This window comes from Hyposmocoma kahamanoa, unplaced genomic scaffold (assembly GCF_003589595.1).
Source record: "Hyposmocoma kahamanoa isolate Upper Pololo Valley unplaced genomic scaffold, ASM358959v1 98972, whole genome shotgun sequence".
Lineage (NCBI taxonomy): Eukaryota > Metazoa > Arthropoda > Insecta > Lepidoptera > Cosmopterigidae > Hyposmocoma > Hyposmocoma kahamanoa.
Genome location: NW_020655740.1, coordinates 1,152,492 through 1,176,186, shown reverse-complemented (window position 1 = coordinate 1,176,186; position 23,695 = coordinate 1,152,492). Strand labels below are relative to the sequence as shown.

Below are 23,695 nucleotides of genomic sequence, written 5' to 3'. Positions count from 1 at the left end.
GAATCGTTTAAATAACAACATCTCGTTGCAAGGCTGACGAGAGCTTGAGCACTTTTGAGGTCGGTTGTTTTCATAATGAAGACTGCCTTTTTTGTCCGTGGCGTAGAAGTCGCGATGGCTTATAAGTCTGGAAAGGTTTACTGCAACGAGCATTGCATAAAACGTCGCTGGGATCCACTCAAACGACTTGCGCCGAAGTTGGTTTAGTCTAGATTCGTGGTGATGATGACTATTTGTATTTTATCCGCGGTAAAATTCAGTTGTGGACTACGATATCTTATATTTATTCTAATAGTATATAATCTTCTATGAAAGAGTGCACAATGGCGGCATCATGGAGTCCGTCAGTTTGTCATGTGTCGGCAATCTATTAAGCGGCAAAAACGCGGTGGAACGCCTCGGATCGCATAAAATATTTATGAGATATCCTCCTTCCGCGGTCGGGCGTGAGTGCGGGGTTGGGGCGGGGGCGGGGGCGGTGCAAGTTACGAGCTGTCGACAGAATTGCAGCTTAGTCAATATTCGGATTCCGCTTGACTTTTCGTATGATTTCCGTAGCACTCATGTGAAAATGTGTAAAAATAGTACTTTTAGCTTTGCCTTGCAATCAGCAGTTGGTGGGCTCATCTTGAAGCTGTTATATAGAACACTGCGAGGTGTCTGTGATTGTTAGTTCACAAAAGGACGCACTTCCCTATGATGTGATAAATTGTTAGTATAGCACATGAATGCGAAGATGTTTCTATACCGACAGTGATATAGATTTTGCCCCGCAGCGTTACTTGCACATAAGTTAAGCCGCTCGTGGCTCGTCTACCGTCCTCTGGCCTAGTGAGTACGTAAATGTTTTGTTTTACATTATGATCATTGTACCTATATGCACTGTACTTTCCTCTGTGCGCAAATGCACTTACGTGTAACATATGTCAACCAAAGAGTTGACGAAAGTACGTAATTATGCTTTAGGTATATTTTTTGGCATGGTTTTTCCGTGAATGAAAAATATGAGGACTGATGTGTACAGTACTCTTCAGTTGACAATCAAGTGTAGTTAAAAATTTTATTTTATTTTAATTTTTTATTGAATTGGTATTCAGTTATTTTTTGTAAAATTACTCCACTAGTTTGTTATAATTATTAATACAAAGATAGAACACTCAGGAAAAGAAAAAGATCTTTGTATTAATAATTATAATTTTATGAATTTATTATTTCTAAATAGAAATAGTCTCTAAAAAGGCTTGGCGGTTGATGTAAAGTGGCAACCATCTCAGAAACTATATGGTTTACCGACAAATTTCTGTGGTTATCCACATCGCGTAAGTCTACTACTACTGTCTGCGTCAGTTCACATTGACAAATTGTGCTCTTTGCCACGATTAATGGACGTGTGACGTGGTATAGATTTATGTTTTCTTTCTCAGCAAAGCTGATTAATGTGCGTGCGAACACGGTCGGCGGTGGAGAGGGCGTAACACAAAGTGTGTCATAGACAAAATTAAAATAAACTATATTATTACGACTTGGGTTAATTGATGTTGCTTCGTACAGTCTGCAGCTGCTGCTTAAGGGTGGTTGTGCTGTTGCTTTGGTGGCCGCTGGTAGCGGCAGTCCCGATAATGAGAGTGTCGTTCGAGGCAGTGATCTTGGCGGCGGTGGTGTCGAAAGCAGTATCGTTGAGTGCCAAGCTCTTTGCTATACTGCCGGCCCGCCTATTACCGCGGCGCCTACCGTCGCTGTCGTCCGAAGATGGTTCTTCGGATTCTGAGTCGGACGATTTTTTGCTTTCGTCAGTGAGTCTCACACTATAGTCATAAAAGAAGTGTGTTCCGTGCTCCGGGTCATCTTTGCATCTATGATCGTGGATTTTAACGAACACTGAAAAGGAAAACGCTTTGTAAAAACCGCGAGCTGCACATGCGTTGTACATTGCAAAGTCGCGCGTGACCCACAAATCACGTGGACCTACTTGTTGGATTCCTTGCGCTTACCTACAGCTTACAGTACTTTTACACAAAAGAAATGACTATCTACCGTGGGTTTTACTCACTCGTTCCATCCTGGCAGTTCCGTAAGTGCATGATGCACGGGCTCTTGAACGAGCGCCGCGCGGTCTGGTAGGCGCCGCATATCCATTCGACCTCAGGGCTGCGCCATTTTTTCTTTTGGTCTTCTACACACGCCTGACATTTGCGATGCCACTTTTTCCTGCAATAGCCCTTTTGGTCACAAGTAAAACAAGTATTCGCATCACACAAAGTGACCACACTTGTTACTGAGCCGTTTCGACGGATACCTCCGTATGATACAATTAACCAACAAAGTAGATACTGGCGCCTTTTTATAGGATTGCAAATATCTATTTCGCAGTGTCATTAATATACGGGCTCATAGCGCGCGCGTGCACTCACCAGCCATGGCGTTCTTCGGTAGACTTGGGCACATGTTTGACGTCCTGTTTCTTTTCTGTGCTGTCTTCATCCTCATCGGTCAGCCCTAGGCTCTCGTCGTCCTTGCTTCCTGCCAATGTAAGTCAGAAGTCATAGTATTCTGTAATGAATGCATGGTATTTGAGGGACTGATAAGTTGACTAGGTCGAACTCCTTCACTTTTATAATAATAATCCTAAGTTATTTATTAGACGGCAGTTATTTTTAATCCATTGGTTAGTGTTACAATCATCTTAGCAGCTGTTATTGGTACTAATAGTAGTAAATTTAAAACAATGATTATCACTGACATTAGGTTTCTTACCACGGTATGACTTCTTTATATGTATCGTATCTTTATATGTATCGGTATGAAATATCGAGAAAATAACAAGAAATCATACCGTGGTAAGAAACCTGATATTAATGATAATCATTACATTTAAAACAAATTAAAATTAGAATCAATATTAAACTATTTTAATTTTAATTCAGTAATGAATTAGCGAATACTAGACAACATTTTCATTAAAATATAATTTTTATATTAGGCAATAGTGGAACCATGCTACAATGGTTCATATAGGTACGTACAGTGAAACCGTTCAGCAAATACCCTCAGCATACCATTGCGACTGGCTCGCACCCTGCGCACTAGGAATATGCACCCCTTGCGCATGATTGCACGGAAGCAATGCACGCGCGCTTCAGGGAACATCTCCGATGCACTGCAGAAACGAGGTAGCCCCAAAAGTACCCTAAATGCATTATTATACTGGACACGAAGCGCGTTGTACTGTTTTAACTTGCATTTCACCCACAGACAATAATAATAATAATCTTTATTATCTCTGCAAAGTTTACACTGTACACTTACATTAATTGATATATGTTATAGACCACAATATTTGCAGAGACTGATGCCTGAAATAGATTGATCCTGTATTTCAGGGCGCCAGGTCTCTACCTCCTTAAAAAAATCATTAACATAATGCATATAAGTATAGGCAAAATAATCTATGTTGGTGAGACAAAATTTTAAATAAAGACTGGGTTACTTAAATGATTATGTTAAATCACGCAGTACAGAGCACTAGTACAAAATTTTGTTGGTTACATTTTCGGTGAATCCAACATAATTTTTGTTTCAACGAATTCGATATTTGTAGATTCCTTAAAATATTAGATATGTACAAAAGTTATTGCTTTTGACCAAAACCACTTTCGCGTCCGCCACTCGTATCTCTTCATACATGCCCGTTTATTCGTGGTACGTTTAAGTCGAGACTGAAAAGGCATTTTCTAGCTAAGCTCCGTCCTCGGCGACCCCCTTAAATATGATTCACAGTTATAGGGACACCCTGTACGTACCTATATTGGGTGGTAGGTAAAAGACGCAGGTCTAAAAACGGCTTTGGCTGTTAATACACATTGCGTTGATGAATGTATTATTTTTAATTTAATTGCTAACAGTAAATTACAAGGAGAACACTTGCCAGTGCCGCCTTTTTTTTCGTCGCTGTCGGAGGACGTGGAGCGTTCTGGATGGTGTGTCTTCGGGGTCGAAATTTTTTCGGTGGCGATGACAGCGGTTCTTTGCGGCTTTGCCTCCACCAGCAGGCTGCTGTTGCTCATGTCAATCGCTAGGTCGCCTGTAACACGCTCAGTGAGTAGCGTAATCGCGCGTTAAATTATGTTGATTTTTTCATTCATGATATCTATTTCATTTCATACAAGTACTTAAATTATGTCCTAAACAAATGCAAATAATGGATCCTTCGCCCACAAATAGCCTCGAACGTGACAGTGTCGCTGAGTGCACTCCGAAGACATTGGAAGTCCATTTACTTAGCGGACCCGCGTGCAACGCAATGGGGTGTAAGAGTAGGTAAGAACGACAATATGCAAGAATGTAAATAGTTACGCACCCACTGCCAAAACGAGTACCAGCCTGACAACCGACAATGACATATTCATGGACGTCGCTTACGCACAAAGGGTTGAACCACAAGTGATCGTCCAAAATCGTAAATTGAACTGAATCGCTTTTATATATTTTCAATTTTCGTTTTACGTCCGTGATACAGGTTAACGCGTGTTGGGTCGCGTGCTCCGACAATTCTTTCGATTACATGCAAACGTGTGTTTATGGAATTGGTCCAATTCGAGCGCGAACAGTTCTGTACGAAATCTACGATTAACTATTTCGCTTTCGAAATCTCTATCTTGATGTATTTTGTAAACATACAATTTTTCATTAATATGAAACTTGTGACCATTGCGTCGGTTAGTATTAATTAGTTGAACCTCTATAAAATATATTGTGCTTCATAGTTGCCATAGATGTGTATTTGTAAACATGACAATATACCTGAGACAGGGAAAAGGGAAAAATAAAAAAAAGTATGCATGAAACCCGTACTAACCTTCGAAATTATATCTCATACAATCGGTGGATACGCGAAAAAAAAAAACGCATTTAGCTGTCTGTGATTTTCCTGATCATAGATATTTTTAAAATGTATTTATTAAAGAAACGAAATAAAGGTTTAAGATTCAAACACAAGTTAAGAGCTAGGGTAAAACTAACGAGATTAAATCTCCACGTCAGGGTTATAATAAAATTGTTTTTGTACGCATTTGTTTCGATCACTGCACTCTTAAAGAACACATCTTCTAGTATTGCTCTTTCAAGATACAAATTAAAAGTAATATACATGACTCAGTACAATTATTTGTAAATATACACGCTTGAATAACCAGAATTTGAATGCACGTCAAAAACGATTAAGTACCTTATTATATCATTAATGTCTTAAAATAATTGATTACATATTAAATAACTAACTATAATTAATTATTCCAATTATATTTAATTTAGGATAGAGGAGACTGGTGCTCAGCGGTGAGACATATAATGGGTTATGGCGAAGAAGGGTAACTATGTACTAGCGTAGTGCGCGGTGATGAGAAGTTTGGCGACGTCGATTTCACGTGATCAGTCGTAATACGATTATGTTTGTTCTTTTGTGGCTTCAAATGCTGAACAGCCAATTCAGTGTGCCCGACGCTGTTGTAGTGGGCGGTGAATTCAAGAAGTGATAAGCCGAAATTGCTGACGGCGCGGATGGCCTTGTCCAGGCCTCCATTATACGAGTACATGCGCCGCGTGACATTTGCAACGCTTTTGAGTTTCGCACTCCGAGAGCTGTGATGGTTGTATGTGGCAAAGTCTTTAACGACCTTATTACGATAGTAGGCACTGGTGCTGTTGCTGGTTAGACGACGCGCATTGCCATCTCTAACTTTTCTTGAATATCTTTTAATTTGAAGAATCTTACTGGTAGGATTCACGACCTCAGTCAGTATATTCACATTCGTCGTGGTGACGTTATTAGACGCGTTCTGAGGGTCCATTGCGATGCTGCTGTTAGTAGTTCTGACTGATGGAACGGAGACCCCTGCTCGTCTTTTCAGCGCCCGCCTTTCTTCTTCGTACGTGCTCAATTCTTCATTCATGTTAGATGCCTCACCATCTTTTTCTTCCGTCGATTTCACGTCGTACTCGTAGAAGAAGTGGGCGCCGAATCTCCCAGTCTCATCGTCCTTGCATCGGCGGTCGTATATTTTGACGAACACTGCAAGCAAATAATTATAGCCCGTTTGTAATGTAGACTATGACCTTGTCCAGAAGAGGCTAATTCGCGCGAATTTATACGCGCATCGCCGAGGTATTGGACCTTTATGTAGGCTTATATAAGCGTCCACAAGCATCGCGCGAGTTTAAAATTCGCGCGTAAATAGCATGCAGTACGCCAGACTCTCGACTCGCGCTTATGACTTGTGTCTAAAAACTCCTTGGTTACGGTCTTGTCCAGAAGAAGCGAATTCGCCGCGTATCGTCTAGTGCGTCTAGAAGAAGCGTTCGACGCGCGAGCGTTGGAGGACGGTTTCAGTCAGACCACGCAAAATGACTCAAATGTTGATATTGAATTTGCGCAGAACATCATTAAAGCTTTACGTGCGTGACGTAGTGTTCTTCACAATTACGTCAGATTAAGAGAAGGCTGCAGATTTAATAGTTTATGCAAGGCTGCAAAACTGTTGTTTGACGCGAGTGCTTGTATTGAAACCTGAGCAAGCGAAGGATACCAAGAACTTGAACTTGAACTTGGTTCAAAAATAGTGTGAATGAACATTTTCCACGCTAGCGTGCAGATTTGTGATGGGAAAGAAAACCTTTCCGCGCTAGTGGGGTGAAAAGATGCATTGTACGAAACATCCCTAGATGACCTACGAACTACTACAGTTCGACCAGGCGTAAGGTCTCGAAATACAAGAACATATTACCTGATTATTTTATTTGCGTCACCATCATCATCATTTCAGCCAAAAGACGTCCACTGCTAAACATAGGCTTCCCCTTATGTTCTAGTTGCGTACTCAGATGTTGCCGTTCTGTTTTCTATTTCATCAATAAACATTTCCGTATCAAAATATTGCCGCTCTATTTTCGTAGATACGTGCACTCACTCTGAAGTTCGCGCGTAAACTGGACGTAACCAACGTAAAAAGGAGTTTCTAGTACCTACCTCGGCTCGCGCGAGTGACGCGCATGATGCGCGCGAGGCGAGAGTCTGGCGTAAAGATTGCACGCGATTTACGTTCGAATTCTAAACTAACGCGATGTATTAGCGTCCAGCTGCTGGCTACCAAGTAACAAATGTGGCTAAGGAACAAACGGTCAAATATTCGTTTTAAATAGCATAAGATAGGGCACAAAATTATTTTTTAAAAACAGTTATAATTAGTTAGCGGGTTCGACTTATCGGAACTTACCCCAACGATGCCTAGCTGAGATATCATTAAACAATTTCAATATTCTAAAACTGGGATGTGGTTTTTTATGATGTCTCAAAAAAATATTTTGTCGCCTTGCCGCGTTGTAATCGGCGGACGGCAGCCAGTCGACTCGTCGACGCGCTTATGAATACGCGCTCCTTCTTACTTACTTATTATTATTAGGCAAAATATTGATATATATATGTTTATAGGTGAAATAGAAAAAAGACCGGCAATATGGTATGGGATCTTCCTAGTACCTAATAGCTAATAGAACTTTAAAACCATAGAAAGTCACAAACATGCTAGTGTCATACTTCGTAAAGAATTGTATCTACTAAGCAAATTCAGCTTTCTATTATGCTGGCATATTGAATACTGACTGAATCTGTCGTGAAACCCACGCGCTTATTCTGGAGAAGGCCTATGTTACATCAATTACAAAATCATAAAATATATGCGGTTGATTATGCTCATTTCGTATGGGGAATCAGATGTTTAATAATAATAATCGTTTGTTTCAGGCAATTCGGCCCACATTTGTTAATTACAGTAATTACAATAACTGGTGAAAATATTTTGTAAATTCAAGATAAATATAAAAATTTAATTTAAATCCCGAATATAAAAATATTTGTTTTTGCCTTTATAGTTTCATCGTAACTGCGAGCATATCACAGACCCAAAACTTATTAATATGTTTTATTATGTAATGTACGTAGCAGTACACACGGTGTATATAGTGCAAACTGCAATTAAATATTTGTTTATTAGCATTGTAAATAGCTGGAAGCTATATTATTTTAACAACAGATTACCTATTACCTAAGGAGTCCGGTTGTGTGCATACACAAAGCAGTGGCGTGACTCATGCGGACGCACGATCACGTGCGCTCTTGCGTATACACGTTGCGGAATAATAATAAAATAACATCCGGAAATGCTTCTTCAGATTTACCAATATTTTACCCAAAAAAATATTGGTTGGAGTGCAACATTTGTTCCGTAGTAAGCCTATAGATTATCATTAACTCCTTTATGACTTACTAGTTCCATCTTGGCAGTTGCGGTGGTGCATCATGCATTCGCTTTTGAAAGTGCGACGTGCGCGTTGGTACGCACCGCAGATCCACTCGATGGTGGGATCTGACCACTGCTTGTGCAGCACGTCAGGGCACGGTTTGCACTTGCGGTGCCATTTCCTCCTAATGACAGATGTTAAACATAAATGGTGTGTGATATAATGTAGAAATGTCGCTTCGTTTAATTTCCTTAAATCAAAAAGTAGTCTACTGCTTGGATATGATATTTATGCCCTTGATATATTGATATAGGCGTGAGTGATGCGTGAAGTAGGACTGTCACTCACCAGCCTTTCCGCTCTTCGGTGGACACAGGCCAGTATTTATTACGCTGGCCGTTGTGTGAACCATGAGAATCATCTCCTGAATTGGACATCGGGAACTCCGTGTCCTCAATGGTATCTGGAACGAACAACGCACGGCGTCATAATATTTAACCGTATTGTAGTCGGCTCAGTGATGAAAAAATCATGACTTGCTTCACGTGGCGCTTATCGGCGGCAGGGGAAGCGGAGTGCGATGTCTACCTTCGTCTTTTTTATTGTCACTGTCTGATGATGTGGACCGGGGAATGTCCGTTGCTTTGCTGCGGGCGACGTGCGTGCGCCTTGCAGCCAGCCATTGGTCAATGCGCATGCGCCCGGAACGCCGCCGCTGTAGGAGAGCGCTCGCGTGTGCGGGCGTGAGGCTGTTTGCCACTTCGGTTAAACTGGAAGTGCTCAAAGCAAATACCACATCACCTGTGGAAACAACAAAATAGGTCAACACGCGCTACTACACACATTCTAAAATACGCAGAACTCGTATTCGTCTCTTCTAAAGGATGTCTTAAATAGATTTTTACTACAAAATTGGTTCAAACGTTCAATCAAAACGAAAGGAGCCCTCTTCACGTGTTTTCTAATCACGCACATGGCAAAGCGCACTGAATAGCGTCGTTAATTGATTAACGTACGATAATTATTCATTACTTAGGCCTGATTTCTCTTAGGCCCGTCTCGGTCCGAAGCGAGATTTAAGACACCCTTCATTATGTAACCGGATCATTCCGCACCTAATGCTAACACAAAAAGGAGGCTCGACCGTCTTAACTGCACCATGTTTCCTAAATACTTTTGTACCAAAACAGTACCAGAAATAAATGTTTCTGATATAACTATTATTTAAAGGAAGTTAACAATTTTCAATTGTTATTTTATGAGACTCTGAATGACCACAAACGTTACGTGACGTCAGTTTCCGCCTTTACCTACAATACTGTTGGGAAAATGATTATTTTGTCAGCAACTGGTGAATTACCTTTTTGAGCACGGTTTTGTTAATAAATAAAAATGCATCCGTAGAAAGTGTTTATTGGAGAGATGTCAATCATCTCTATACTTGATTATAAATCAAACAATACTGTGGAGTCGCGATGCAGGACTACACTCCATAGAAATAGAAGAAGTGACGGCCGTGGTACTCGTCCGCCTTGCATCGATTGTGGGATATCTGGACGAACACTGCAATGCGAAATTAATCATCGTTATTTTTGCAGAATCAAATGCTAAAATGCCTCGATCACAAGTGAGAGCGATACGGAAAATTTCCATTTCCCTAAAAATAAACTACGTAACTATATTTCGCATTGTTTTTCTAAATGAGAAGACAGTCTCCATCATTATCGCATTTCGTTGTATTCTGTGGCGTCATTGGTAAAAGTAGGCCATTAGGCGTTTGTGCTTTATGTATTTCATAAATATTTTCCCATCGACGAGACTGTATAGCGGATAATCCATAGATTCTACGCTACCAAATACTAGGACATCAAGATGCAGAAGGGCTTACGATGGCGCTACTTTCGTGGTTTCAGTAGGTTCTGTGTTACATCAGATCCTTATAACTATTTTTGTATTCCCAGAGGCTTCTGACAGGTTATCTAACAGTTTTTTTTATTATGAAACCAAGTGGCGGGACGAACAAGTCGTGCACCTGGTGGTAAGCGACACGCTTGTCCACAACAGTTACAGTGCCATTGTAAACTTTAAACCGTAAACATCTGGGGCACACTGCCACTGCTCCCATCACCCTGTGACATAAATTGACAAGCCCCGTGTACCTGTAATTTCACCAGCACCCCTTAACCTTCAAAACCGGAACGCAGTAATGCTTATTACTGCTTAGCGGCAGAAATAAGTAAGGAATTCTAATCTGTACAGCCAGTTTTTATCACCCCTATCACGGCCACGCTTCAACTTGATATACCAGTTGTAAACTACTACGAAGAACGAAGCTTCCGTCTGAAATTCAAAATAATCTTTGACGTGTTTCACACACCTTTCAAATAATTACTATCGACCTCAAGCGAAACTACCAAATTTCTGTAAGCGGTGGTAGATAGAGAATCGAGCACACACACACACGCACGCACGCACGCACGCACGCACGCGTACGCACGCACGCACGCACACGCACGCACACACAGGGGATATTAGATCGTGTAGGTACTGACTAGTGCCGTCCTGGCAGTTACGATAACGCATCATGCACTCGCTCTTGAAAGTGCGGCGAGCGCGCTGGTACGCGCCGCAAATCCAATTGATACCCACGTTGGTGTATTTCTTAAGCATGTCCTCAGGACATGACACGCACTGCCGGTACCGCTGCTTCCTACGGGACATGAATAATCTAATTAGGTAAGCGATGTCGAGTCTATTCGAAATAATATGATGCACAATTGACACAACCTATTTTATCACAAAGGTAAACGAGTTACTTACTTAAGTTCCAGTTCATTCGTTTCGTCAGAAGACCCTTTGTCAGAATGTGTTACTTGCTTGTCCTTCTCTTTTGAATCTGTTGAAATGTCCAAGCTGAAAGCAACAACAACTATATGTATCGTCGAATGATCGTAGAAAGCGGAGCGTCATCATGTGGGTACATGAACATTTCATGAAATTACATTATTTTTAAATATTTTTTTTGTTGTCAGTGAAGTGGGTTTGCTATTCGCATATCCAAATTATCGATGTGTTATCTGGATACAACTTCTTTGCATATACGGATAATCGGAAATTTCGGATACTAGAACAATTTTAGATTATTATAGTATTTAGGTAAATAAATTTACAACTGATTATTTTATTTTGTTGACGATAGCGAGACTGATAAATATGAATGTTTCAATTGTTTGTAAAACATTTGCTGTTTTTTAAGTTTCCAACGAAATAATAAAAAAATAACGTTACATAAGTTTAGTTTAGTTCTTAGTTTCACAAAGTGGTTCCTATCGCCCCCAGTAGGTGCTGAAGAGTCCTCGGGGAGCGGTACGGACCTTGGAAGCAATTTAGGGGCGTTGATGCTATCCAGGGGGTGCTACCGCATTTGAAAAAAACAAAAGAAACTGAAATATCTATGTAATCTACACTACAAATATAGATATACACTTTATTGCTTACACACGACGACAAGAACAGTAGGTACCTACATAAACAACTTAAAACTAATGTGGAAGAAAAGATATAATATTTTATAAAACGTTAAAGGAATTCCTTATAGCAAAATGCCCAAATGACATTAAAGAATTTTTAGAAGGTAATTAGAATATAAGAGAATGTTTGTAATTTTATATGTTTCATTCATTATTCAATAAGACATTTATGTATTCCATTTATTAATTTGTAATTTACTAAATTCATTTCATTTTTGACATTTTAAATTTTATTCTTATGTTATTGCAATGCCCTTACAGGGCTGTCACTAGCTCTAGAACACCACGTACTACAACATTGATGCAATAAAGATTATGACTATGACTATTATGACTATGACTATGTGGACAAAGGCGGTCTTATCGCTAAGAGCCATCTCTTCCAGACAACATTTGAGGTAGAGGAAAGCTAACCGACACAGGAGACGTAGTGTGACTATTTACAAAAAAAAAATACATGTTTTTTATATGATTTTTTGTGTTGATATAAAAAATACGTGTATTCAATTGTTTTTGTGGTGAAGGGCGTTGAATTTTTTTTCACGTTGCCTAAGAGGGCGGTGAGCCAAGATGTTTGGGAAACTGTGGTTCAGTTGATGTTGTGGAGTCATAGTCATATTTCAATAATTCATGTGACAATACCATGCAAGACCGTAGACTTATTTATTTTTATTTAACTAGAATGAAAAAGCTCGCTCTGAACCGTAATTGGTTCAAACGTCCCCATAGCACTGGCAGCATTACCGCCCTGAATGGCTAATGAAATTTGTTGCATCAGGTAAGAGCGTGGACCACAGCCTCTATCTCTGAGCCGCTATATTAAGTTAAATTGAATGGAAAAATTACTAATTACTAAACTGCCGCGCATAAGCAAACTACTTAATTAAAATTAACTGTGCGCTATATCTATGGTTGAAACTATCAATTACACTGCCCATAAATAGGACTTCAAAAATAAGCACTAATTTAAGGCTATGCGTGACCCTTAATAACTTTGTTCAACACTTGCCCTAACGGGGTGCGAGACGACACTTAGCTTTTTAAATAGTTGTAACGGTTCCACTTCGGTTCCTGCTATCTTATGCTATAATTATGTACCTACCGTATTGCCGTTATGTACAATTTGATTCACTTCATGGATTTTTTGTTGTTATAAGATTACACGCTTCCAAAAGAGGGTTGGATTCCAAGAATGTTGCAATAATCTTTGGTTTTCACAAAACGGAATCTTTTGGGCGAGGAAAAGGGCCGCTCCGGACGCGGACGGTGCACAAGCCAGCCATCACCGCTGCGCGGGGGCAACGAGCTTTCCCCAAAATAATGGCGCAGTAAATTGGCGCTCTCGTCCCGAAACGGCATACAGTCGGCATAAAAATGTTAAATTATTCGTCAACTATTGAGTTGCGTCCCACTGCAGAGCACGGGCCACAAGTCATTATTCTGAATTTTTTATTTTTACTGTCTATAATGTACGTACGACGTCACAACGTGTTTTGGCCACAAGTCCTATTTAATACTTTGCGTAACCGATATGTCATAAATAAGTAAACTTGACGCTTTTCGTCCACCAAATGATTCGAATGAATGAAGGTTGCTTAATACGTCCAGATTTTCGTATTCTATCCTTCCTGCGCATAAATCACTCATGTATGTCATTGGATGCCAAATCTTTAACATAATTGTCTTTCATCAAGCTCGCATAAGCTACGTGTTTCGTTCCCTACCGTTCTTGAAGCTGGCATTACAAATTTGCAACTACTGGTGTGGTCTGAGTTAATGTCGGTGCCACACCTAACGCTTTTGATGCTATTCTTAAATCGACGGATAATCATGATACAGTCGAGATTCTGTTTTATATATAAAAGAAAGTAATGAAGATCCATTTGTCTATAATATCCCGATATAAAAAATATTGTTATCCGAAATACCCAGATCCTGCAAATAAGCGAATAATACAAATCCTAGCAGTAAACCTTACAGATATTTTACACATTCAATAAAAGTAGATTTAATTTTTTATTGAATTTATGGCACACATAATGGGTCTATCTACATCGGGAAAATGTTGGAAACTTTTGCAATAAACAATGAGACGAGTATTAGTCGAGTGTATCATACACTGATCAGACATTCGAATTGTAAGATCGACCAACAACGGCGCTCATCATGCACCGCACCATTATGCCGAACCACTGGGAGGGTTGCGCTCGCCCTCGATTGTAGCAGCGTTTTAAAGTGTTTATTGCATAAAACTTATGTCGAGGACAGTACTTGCTTTACTTTGCGAATTTATCCCGTACATAAAATCAAACATCAAAACCAATCATTTTATACCGGCCTGTTCGTTCGCCCAGTGTGGTATATTTGTCAATGTTAACATTGACGGAAGGGATTGTGTTCTTTGAAATTCATATGGGTACCTCCCTATCTACATAATAAACAGTGTATTTTGCATTCTCGCCATATTTAAGAAATTAATAATAGAAATAATACTAAATCATCTAAAAATATTAAAAAATATATTCAGTTTCTTTCTATATATATTATTATTTCTCGATCGCTTATTTACCTTTTTTTAAATTATGTTGATGTACTAGTATTGTTATAATTTACTAATTATTTACATTAGTTACAAAAGGTGACTGAAAAAAGATTTTTTGTAACTTAGATTTGGTACTTACCAACTTTAGCTTACATGAAAGTAATGCTAGAAGTACGCTATGCAGAGTTTCGTTTCAACTTAGCACATGCTTCACAACAGAAAAAGCAGACAGAAACCCGAGACGATTTTTGCGCGCAATTCTTCGACACTCGTAATCTGCGTTTACTAAACGTTTCACATCATGCCATAAGAACGCACTCGATGGTAATGCAGGATTTGGTGAACCTGGTCGCGATTATTTTTGCACTAACTCTTGTTTACAAACCGAACCACGTGACATTTCGTGAGAAACTAGAACGTATGCGCGATGTCAGCGAAACGTAGACGCAATACGCAAGGTCGACTGATGATCTACCAATCACGCGCTCGATACGATACTCCCCCCGTCCCTACCCGTACCCTACCACCAAATAGATCTAAAATGCATATTTTTTGCGCATAGGTCATTGTGCAAGTCACCTTTGGATCAAGCACGGTTACCGCAATTAAATAAAAATTAGAATTTAGGATTTTTTTTTCAATTTATTTTGTTTCGGATATAGAATGACCTCTGTAAATATGGCGAAAATGCAAATCAACACATTGTATCCTTAGATATGCTTTTTTGTAATACCAAGTGACTGGACGAACAAGTCGTGCGCCTGATGGTAAGTGACTCGCCTATCCATAACAGTTTCAGTGCCATTCAGAGCTTTACGTCACAAAGGTGACAGTACTTCGCTGCTAAAAATTAGTAATAAAAATTTTATTGCATGCTCCATAATAAGAGACGAATTATTTTAACTAGCAGTCATTTGACATCCCACTCGATGGAATAGTTTTATCATTGTCTACATCAACACTCGGCTGAGAGGTAGACAGCAAGGTGGCGGAACTCCAAAGTGAATAAATCCATTAGTGGTAGATGAAACTAATCTTACACCAAAAGCATTTATGCACATATGTACAGCTTGCAGATAAAGTAACGACAAACAACATCATCAACTTTTGGACGTGGGTCTCCTACAAGAGCATAAATTGTAGGAGCAACTTTCGAAATCATATATAGCAATAGCGTATACCAAATATGGCGGGACTGACCTGGAAAGTGAGCCTGAGGTATCCAGGCCCGAGTATGACTGTTCCTCTGAAAACCTTGTGTCGCTGTACCAAGATTGCCCGCGGGCATCCGCATCCCCGTACGCGGCGATTCCGTCGCGACGCTTTAACACTTTTGGTCCTTCTTCAGCCATCTGGTACATTGGCAGCTGTCGCTTCGCGGGCATCGGCGTTTTCATGGTCCGTGACCGGAAAACTGACTCACATATATACATATATGCTTTGATCGGCCGGTGTAACCTTCACTGAAGATATCGGTATTTGTCTGTTTAGATTCCGTAGTGAACTTTCACGCACATTATCGCATCGATGACGATGACCCAGCTACTAAACAAACTGAGGACAGATTAGAAAAAAAATTGTTCCTCCCTGGGTGATCTGGATAATGTCCCCTATGTTAAAGCTTATTGATGACCTCAATTCTTCGGACACGTAGTAGTAGACTTAATTGCACAGAACAATAAATACAGTAGAAGTGGTTAAGGAGCGTACGACGCTTGCCAACATTAGATCTCCTTAGACCTACTTGAGCTCAGTCCGCCATTTTCACTTTACCATACAAAATGGAAATGGCTGCGTCATTCTTTCGCGCAAATTCGGTGTGCAAAAATGATAGCCGCACCAAAAATATTTCTTTTTATCGAAATATTTTTTTTATTACAAGAAACGAAAGTAAAGCTTATATCTCTATATCAATATGGTCGCTTCATCTTTGGAGAACTAAATAAACAACTCCTATTCGACGCCGTTCAGCAATTAACCGCTAGACGGCAGCACGTTGACTGAAATTGTAATATAAGATCAAAACGTCACAAAAGGTATTGATGGTATTGAACTTTCAACGATATGCCAACGGGGTAAAGTTTAAATTATATTAACAATCTAGAATTTGTTACCTCTTTAAAAATCTGAAGCTGAGACCGATCATTATCAAGATTTCGTAGTGTTTTAAATAAAGAATGTGTGAGTTTTGGCGACATCGGTTCTGATTGTAATCGAGTCTTGAGGCACCTGCACTGTTTCTTCCGTGTTTAATTGTGTGGTACAATTATTTAACAATTCCTTACCGCTCATTATCAACAACAACGACGTGACTCGCCCCGCAGACATTATTCAACTTTCTTATTGTTGCTGTTCTCGTTCATATCAAATTTACTTCTCGGCGTACGCTTGCCGCAATACGCATCGTGCATTTTTATTGCTTATTGAATGTTTTATTTTAATGTGTTTGGTAAGTACTAGCGTGTCAATGCATACGTACTTACACCTGACGATTTGTGTAGACGGGCCGACGACCGACAAGAAAACTCACTGGGAGTCTCTGCAGCGGTGCGTGAAGGGGCGGCCTAGCCCTCGTCACCTTGTTTACGTAAACAAATTCAAACGAGCTGCGGAACACAAAAGAGTTATTGATGGGCCGTCCGTACTCATGGCCCAATTGATTGTGCTTCGGTATTTACATTGCACTCGTTTATATGTGAGGCATTTAAAATTAATTTTGAGATATATATAAATATACATTTATTGCGTTAAATTGCATGGTTATAATAGTACTTAAATAAATTATAAAGGCGTGCTATGTCGCTTGCTAATCACACAGTAGTCACTAAGTTGGAGCGGAGTCCATAGCAGTCGCCGAGGTCGTCGCTCGCGCGAGGCACGCCCGCGCTCATCTTCGCGTTTCCGTTTGTTTCTTCGCCGCTCTTTCTATCTCCCGAAGTTGTCCGCGTCGTCTGCAACAATTACAGTGCCCCGTTCTTACTCCGGTTGCACAAATGCAAGAAACACAATGTTCTCTTGAATGTGTACCATGCGAGCAGTCAATTCCATAAACAATCGTTACTGAATTTTACTCAGACTAAGCTGCGAAGTACAACACTTGTTATTACGTTTCAAACAATAGTTCCCCGAGCGAAGCCACGGGCTAAAGCTAGTGTATCTAAAATGAAGGCATTGTAACCAAGATATTTTTATACTCGATAAACGTAAATACCTTAACATACATGACATACACTAATTATGTGCATTGCCCGCGTAATATCAGCTTTTAAAGAGAAAAATAACGTATAATATAGAGAAGAAAGGTGTAAGAAGAAGGAAGGCCTTACTAGCAGGGATCGCCCAGGCACACAGCGTAGAGATGCCCGTTGCCGTGGGAGCGGCAGAAGCACGCCTGGCACCGCTGGTGGTACATGTCTCCCTCGTACTGGCACTGCGAACCCCTGCCCCCGCCCCCTACGCCCCATAAACGCACACACAGAACACAAACATGCAAGGTTAGGTTTACAGCAGAGATTCTGTATAGTTTAGACTGAAAATGAAATTGGTAAGGTCGTCCAGGGCAATTGCGACGGTTTAAAATTACAATTATTGCTGGTGGTATGTTTGATACAAATTGATTACGTAGTTATATTTTTGTTATTTATTTGAAAGTGACACAGTTACCCCGACCACACCAGCGGTAAAGAGCGATAGATGGAGTCACCCAGAGATGTGGCGAACGTCCGCAACTGACAGCACACCACACCAGGCGTGAAAGAAGCGCCACTTTCTCTAAATAGTTTCAAATCTAAATTTTCGTCCGAGACGGTCGTATACGAAAAATTCTATAGCTAAGCCAAGGGAATTCAACGGAAGTTTGATTAAATGGAATTTGCACGAGACCCGTACACCATCTGGACTTGTAATATATTTTTAATTTATGTTCCAAAAGTTGTCAGGGCCCAAAGGGGGATTACGGGGCATATGCTTGGAAAAAAATATACGCAACCTGGTTTAAACAATTTCCTTTTGTAACGGATTTTTTTATGATGAGTATACATTCAATTGCAAAGGTGCAAACGAGTGTACTCACCACCACTGCTGCCCGCGAGGGCGCTCGCACTTGCGCTCGCGCTGGCACTCGCCATTGCATTAGACGACTGGGTATCTGTGTAACATAATTGTATTATTAGACTACCATGATTTATCGCCAGAATTGATGTTAAGATTTAAATCATCATTTTTTTATATTTATTTTGTATTTATTTATTTCTCCACATACATAGGTACAATCAATGACCTTACATAATATTTTATCCTTATTGATATAATATAGAAAAGTTATGGGTTTATTACTGAAGTATGAGAATATTTTCATACCGCAAAATATTTCACAAATAAACATCGTCACTCACTCAAATTAGCATTCGATTTGAAGGTGTCCCAGTTGCCTCCCATGTGAGGTGGAGAAGGATTGTATCCGGGTCTCGAGTACATGGAAGGATACACGTCTTGCGTGGGCAGAACTTGCATTACGCTCGGATGGGCGGTATTAGGAGGCGTATATTTATAAGTGTTAATGTTAGGGAAAAAAATGGAGTTTTTGGATTGTGTTAATAAATCCGCGCGGTTGCCAAAATTTCCTAGAGAGTAAATATTTTCGGTGGGGTAGGAGTTGATCATCGACGGTTGATAGAGCCCCGAACTGGAAGCTGTTGCCATCGCCAATGCTTCTTCGTTTCGTGACTGGTATCCTTTGTATCCATCGAGGCCATTTGTGTAGAAGTTATTATTTTGTGAGAAGGCACCGGTTTGAGCGGACGCCGGGTTGCTGGAGTAAAGTCGTTCTTTCTGATAACTGTTGACGTTCGCATATCCTGCTCCTAAACCGCTTGCGGTCTGTAGCGACGAATAAGGCATTGGACGAGTAGGCTGCAAAGGAGCGGATACCAAGCCGCCGGAGTAGCTCAGAAATTGGGTTTGTGTGTTTGCCTGGGTATTGGCCGACGTCTTTCCTTCTATGTTGGCACTGTGACCTTAAAAAATTAAGGACAGTTATGATGACTCTTGTTCATACTCGTATACAAATGCGTCTGGAGCATATTGGAGGATCTTACAGAGTGGGTTTGAAGTGCATTTGGCAACTACGTAGTTGAAAATGGACTGGCAGGTGCAGTGGTTGCAGCCGACGGCGAAGGGCTGGTACGGCAGCTGATGTCGACAACGGGGCTCTAAGGAACATATCAGTGTCTCGTTAATCAATTTGTTGTCAAACCTTTGCCTAAGTGTGAAATCAGCGTGTGTTAGTGTTGTGTGTTTATTTCTTACTCATTTTGTTAGTTGTTAAATTTACGACTATTTGGAGCGTGTCCGTTCTTTTGTCGGCTTTTTCACACCTCAAATAATTACAATATATGCAGCAAACTCACAACACCAAATGGCATTTTGTAAAAACTAAAACGAAGTTCACTCACCGATGTAAATGACTTGTCCGTTGAAAATTGAAGCTGAAACAAAATCGAATGAACGATCAATCTGTACTTCAATGTTATTCTGATTTCTATTCTATGAAGCAAAACTATTGTTAGTTAAGTCCGTTCAGGAAACTTACCAGGCCGATTGGTACCTAGAACAAAAGCACGCCGTTAAATGGGAACAAGGAATGGTGTGTTGATAATAGGGTGCGTAGGAGGCGCGGGTGCGGGCGCGGGGCGCGAGTGCATAAGTGGTTCCTGAGAAGCAATACACTTAGCTCGCCGGTCAATCATTATTGCTTAGCGTTGGTTTGTTCCCTTGATTGTTACGTGAATTGCCCATTAATTGTATAGAAGCCATTCCATATATACTCTTTTTCATTGTTTTCAGTGTAAAACCCCGCAAAATGTACATATTATTAATGTATATTACTGTTTTTGTACCAAGTTATTGGTTTTTTGCGCTAACTAAAGCAACCGAGTATATATTTCGTTCAGGGCGTTGATAGCTTTTACTGTGTTCAATTTGTCTGTACAATCCATGTAGCATTATTGTTTTATATAATGCATTGATTCGAAGTGTCTTGGAGTATTGTTCAGTATTACGGTCACACATAAAAATAGAATCGAATCTATACACAAGCGTTTTGTTGAGGAATTTAAGCACTAAAATTGTTTAAGACGCAGGCTTTCAACATGTGAAGAGGTTGAGGTATGTTCAAATTGACACCTTTGATCGTAGACACTCTTCGCACAGCTTTGCCGTGTTATATAAATTGGTTAACTCTGTGTGGGATGTTAGTGAATTGTTAGATCGGGTTGGGATTCTGATTGGTAGATACCGCACACGAAAACTTTTTTATTGCCACCAACGACATACAAAGTGTCATACAATGATCCGTTGTTTCATGTGTGCTGGAATTATAATAAGATTAGCTCTGAGATAGACATATTCCACCAATCTTTAAAATCATTTATAGCGTCTAATAGGTCCCAAAGCTAGTTTCAAGATGCGTTCATTTTGCATATTATTTGCAGATTTTTAATTTGTGCTTTCCTCAAACTTCTTTTTAAAATTATATAAACGAGCATTTTCATTTTCAAATAGGATATTGAACTAAATCTATTTAACACCAATGTTGTGCATAATCGTCATCTGTTCCAAGCTCAATAGTGTTATAGCAAGGGTATAGCATTAAATGAATGTCAAGCTGGACGTGGTTCGCGAACTGTTATTGCGTCTGAGTAGATAAATGAACAAAATAATTATAAGGAAGTCGTCCGATGACGTCAGCAGCTGGCTCAGAAAAGCACTCATCATCTTTTGTTCGAGAGAAAATCAGCGTAATTTTGAATGACTGTCTGCTAGTCATCCTTGGAGGCTGAGCGCGACACTTTAATCGTTACGATCGTTTCTGACTTCGCTGTTGCGTAAGTGCTGTTAGTGCAATGTAGTACACTCACATTCGGGCAAAGGTGCTCGTCGACAAACCGGTGCCACATACGCTCCGATTAGCTCGCACGAACAAATGCGGCAGCGGTCTGCCTCGCTCCGGAACTCCACCCCGAAACTCTTGAATTCGCACATTTTATCTGAAAACACCATGCCGCTGTTTATATCAACGCTTTGAACGATATCGATGTTTAGGAAAACACGTACCGAGAATATGCAACTGGGGCGAGTTTCCAGCTGTAATGCAAGTATTAGGATTAACACTTTATCCGGCAATACAAATACACGAACAGATGAGTAGTTATTTTACTATTCAAAATACTTACACGCCGCGGCGGGTATGCTGGTCGGAACTATTACTAAAAATATTAAGGCACATGTTTCAAATCTATAAGAAATGTTTAAATTTCAAGTACAAGGTATAATTTGCTTACCTATAGCCATGCAATGTAGAGATTTTGAACAATTGCATTATAGTTAATTATGGCTTTTTCATCTTACCTTGTTTCGCGGGACCAATTGTTGGGATTTCAATACCTGAAAGTAATAATAGTCTAGTAATAATCTTAGTAACGAACGCTAAAATAAAACTAGTTCCTTTTTGGTATAATGGTATGGTTGACCAGAATTTAGAACTGTTGCAACCTCGTGAGCAGTGCTAGGGCCGTGTACTGGTAACTATTGACCGGACTGGATGCGAAGTCATTGGGAAAGACCTTCTCAGCATGTTGAAGAAGTATAGTATGAACTTACAACAGGAAGGCTTGGTGTAACACGAGACTTCAACGGAGACGTGGTTTTGCCCCGCCGCCTCGCTGCATACGCACACCTGGCACTCGTCCCACGGGTGGTCGAATGGTGTGTTAGGCGGGAACGGGCGGCACGAGTCGTCTTCGAGATAAAGTAAATTCTTGTAAAGTATGTGCTCTGGCTGCCCAAGTTACTTACACGAGTCATAAAAACTTTTTTGCTGTCAACGGTGCATAGCTTTTACACTTTGTATTATGAACCGTTATTATGACAACAGGCGAAAAGCTGAATCGATGAAAGAGTTCGAAACATTTTAACCTGTTCTGTAAAACTAAACGTATTGTTTGTTATGTATAGGTACGATGAGTAATTGAAGCTCATGCTTTATGACTTTTCTTAACATGTCATTTAAACTTTTTCTGGCACGGTAGGCTAGAAGACGTCGGTTCGAATTCGGCCGGATCGAGGGAATTTTTTCTGAGTGTTCGACCTTTGTATTAATAATTATAAGAAACCAGTGGAGTAATTTCACAAAAAATAATTGAATAACAATTCAATGAAAATTTAAAATGTGATTTACGTTTTAAAGTTGAGTAACTTACGTGGAGGAGGACCCGGTAAAGGACCGCGTTTGTAAGGTGGCCATGGCACTGAAAGCAAATAAATATACTCTATATATAGTAATAAATAAATAAAAAAGTTTTTGTTACGAATCCTGACCTGTTTCCAAAGATGACGGCGAACTCGACGGGATGGTCAATGAAGAAAGTGCGTAGTGATCCGTGATAGACTCCGGTGAAGGATACGCTTCCGAGGAAGTTGGGTAGCCGGTTACCGCGTAGGGGAGAGTGTCTGGTTTACTAGGGTCCTGAGGTATGACTTCATCGATAGGAAATGCATATGGCCCTGACGGATGCGATGGCTTGTCTGGATGTACTGGAAATAAGCCTGGTGATGTAGAATCGTAACATTATTTTTTTTGCAAACGCATTTAATATGTCTAGTCATCTAACTCTGCTGTTGACGCAGCAGGCATTGGAAAACTGGAAACTCACGGCAATCGGGGTTGGGCTGGCAGAGCACGTGCGGCTCTGCCATTTCCGGTGGTGACCGCTGCACGAAGCACTTGCACAGCTTACACGACTCAGTAGGGTGCGGGAACAACACGTTCTGCGGCATTTTGTTGCACAGCGGTACTGTGGATGCAATGTGATTCGTAATGTCAATCAATTGCTTGATGAAGTTCCAGAATTCAGTCAGCCAATCGACGAAAAACTTACATGAAACTGGTTCGGAAGGCACGGGCATGGGTGCTATAAATAATAAATTATAATATAGGTAGATGACAAAAGAAGACGTCGTGGAAAAGCGCCTACGTTTTTAATTTGTAAACAGCGTTGTAGTACGTACATCAATTGGTTTTTATACCAAAGGATACACCACTTGAAATACAATTGAATGGTGTATGTGTTTCAACTACACACACACCATGTGTGTTAAAATTTGTGTTGAAATAGTGGCAATATTAACAAAACTTTGTGGTGTAATTTTACCACATTTGTGTACGATTTTGTTACTTAACTTCATTTTGAACCCATTAGTACAAGTTTGTCCCACCTTCATTGAAGTTATGTAAACATACAATAATTTCACTATTTGCGATAGTCTGGCACAT

At 40.2% G+C, this 23,695-nt stretch overlaps 3 protein-coding genes across 9 annotated transcripts in view; 1 reads left to right on the top strand and 2 right to left on the bottom strand.

Annotated features, from left to right (window-relative positions):
* The window catches only part of LOC113238956 (dystrophin, isoforms A/C/F/G/H), a 429,949-nt gene that overhangs the window by 167,908 nt on the left and 238,346 nt on the right, over positions 1 to 23,695 (top strand). The gene's annotated exons all lie outside the window — the stretch shown is intronic.
* On the bottom strand, positions 1,218 to 16,172 carry LOC113238961. 3 transcript variants are annotated; one of them, XM_026475827.1, is made up of 9 exons: positions 15,565 to 16,172; positions 11,113 to 11,205; positions 10,845 to 11,002; positions 9,653 to 9,855; positions 8,881 to 9,093; positions 8,641 to 8,755; positions 8,319 to 8,476; positions 4,358 to 6,067; positions 3,957 to 4,081 (listed from the first exon to the last, which is right to left on the bottom strand). In XM_026475827.1, the coding sequence occupies exons 5-8, from the start codon at positions 8,987 to 8,989 to the stop codon at positions 5,352 to 5,354; spliced, it is 1,098 nt and encodes a 365-aa protein (XP_026331612.1). In that variant the 5' UTR covers positions 8,990 to 9,093; positions 9,653 to 9,855; positions 10,845 to 11,002; positions 11,113 to 11,205; positions 15,565 to 16,172; the 3' UTR covers positions 3,957 to 4,081; positions 4,358 to 5,351. The 3 variants fall into 3 exon arrangements, with proteins under 3 accessions (XP_026331614.1, XP_026331612.1, XP_026331613.1); XM_026475829.1 differs by lacking the exons at positions 8,319 to 8,476; positions 8,641 to 8,755; positions 8,881 to 9,093; ... (2 more) ...; positions 11,113 to 11,205; positions 15,565 to 16,172 and adding exons at positions 1,218 to 1,878; positions 2,051 to 2,208; positions 2,412 to 2,520 and having other exon boundaries at positions 3,926 to 4,081; positions 4,358 to 5,343; XM_026475828.1 differs by lacking the exons at positions 8,881 to 9,093; positions 9,653 to 9,855; positions 10,845 to 11,002; positions 11,113 to 11,205; positions 15,565 to 16,172 and adding an exon at positions 8,833 to 8,859.
* The window catches only part of LOC113238960, a 20,611-nt gene continuing 14,001 nt past the window's right edge, over positions 17,086 to 23,695 (bottom strand). For 2 of the 5 annotated variants that reach the window (XM_026475821.1, XM_026475825.1), the window contains 16 exons: positions 23,301 to 23,333; positions 23,076 to 23,216; positions 22,741 to 22,968; positions 22,623 to 22,670; positions 22,024 to 22,161; positions 21,772 to 21,807; positions 21,597 to 21,629; positions 21,478 to 21,507; positions 21,282 to 21,410; positions 19,955 to 19,969; positions 19,818 to 19,850; positions 19,461 to 19,574; positions 18,759 to 19,379; positions 18,437 to 18,511; positions 17,691 to 17,817; positions 17,087 to 17,315 (listed from right to left, as the gene is read on the bottom strand). In XM_026475821.1, the coding sequence (XP_026331606.1) occupies position 17,315; positions 17,691 to 17,817; positions 18,437 to 18,511; positions 18,759 to 19,379; positions 19,461 to 19,574; positions 19,818 to 19,850; positions 19,955 to 19,969; positions 21,282 to 21,410; positions 21,478 to 21,507; positions 21,597 to 21,629; positions 21,772 to 21,807; positions 22,024 to 22,161; positions 22,623 to 22,670; positions 22,741 to 22,968; positions 23,076 to 23,216; positions 23,301 to 23,333 (1,802 nt within the window). In that variant the 3' untranslated portion in view covers positions 17,087 to 17,314. Of the gene's footprint in view, positions 17,316 to 17,690; positions 17,818 to 18,436; positions 18,512 to 18,758; positions 19,380 to 19,460; positions 19,575 to 19,817; positions 19,851 to 19,954; positions 19,970 to 21,281; positions 21,411 to 21,477; positions 21,508 to 21,596; positions 21,630 to 21,771; positions 21,808 to 22,023; positions 22,162 to 22,622; positions 22,671 to 22,740; positions 22,969 to 23,075; positions 23,217 to 23,300; positions 23,334 to 23,695 lie in introns of all 5 variants that reach the window. The other 3 variants (XM_026475822.1, XM_026475824.1, XM_026475826.1) reach the window with 3 other exon arrangements.

Coding starts and splice junctions, on each gene's coding strand:
- LOC113238961 (XM_026475827.1), bottom strand. CDS start 8,989: ATGCGCATTGACCAATGGCTGGCTGCAAGGCGCACGCACGTCGCCCGC. Junction 8,756..8,880: donor TGACAATAAAAAAGACGAAG/GTAGACATCGCA, acceptor TGTTCGTTCCAG/ATACCATTGAGGACACGGAG. Junction 8,477..8,640: donor ACCGAAGAGCGGAAAGGCTG/GTGAGTGACAGT, acceptor ATCTGTCATTAG/GAGGAAATGGCACCGCAAGT.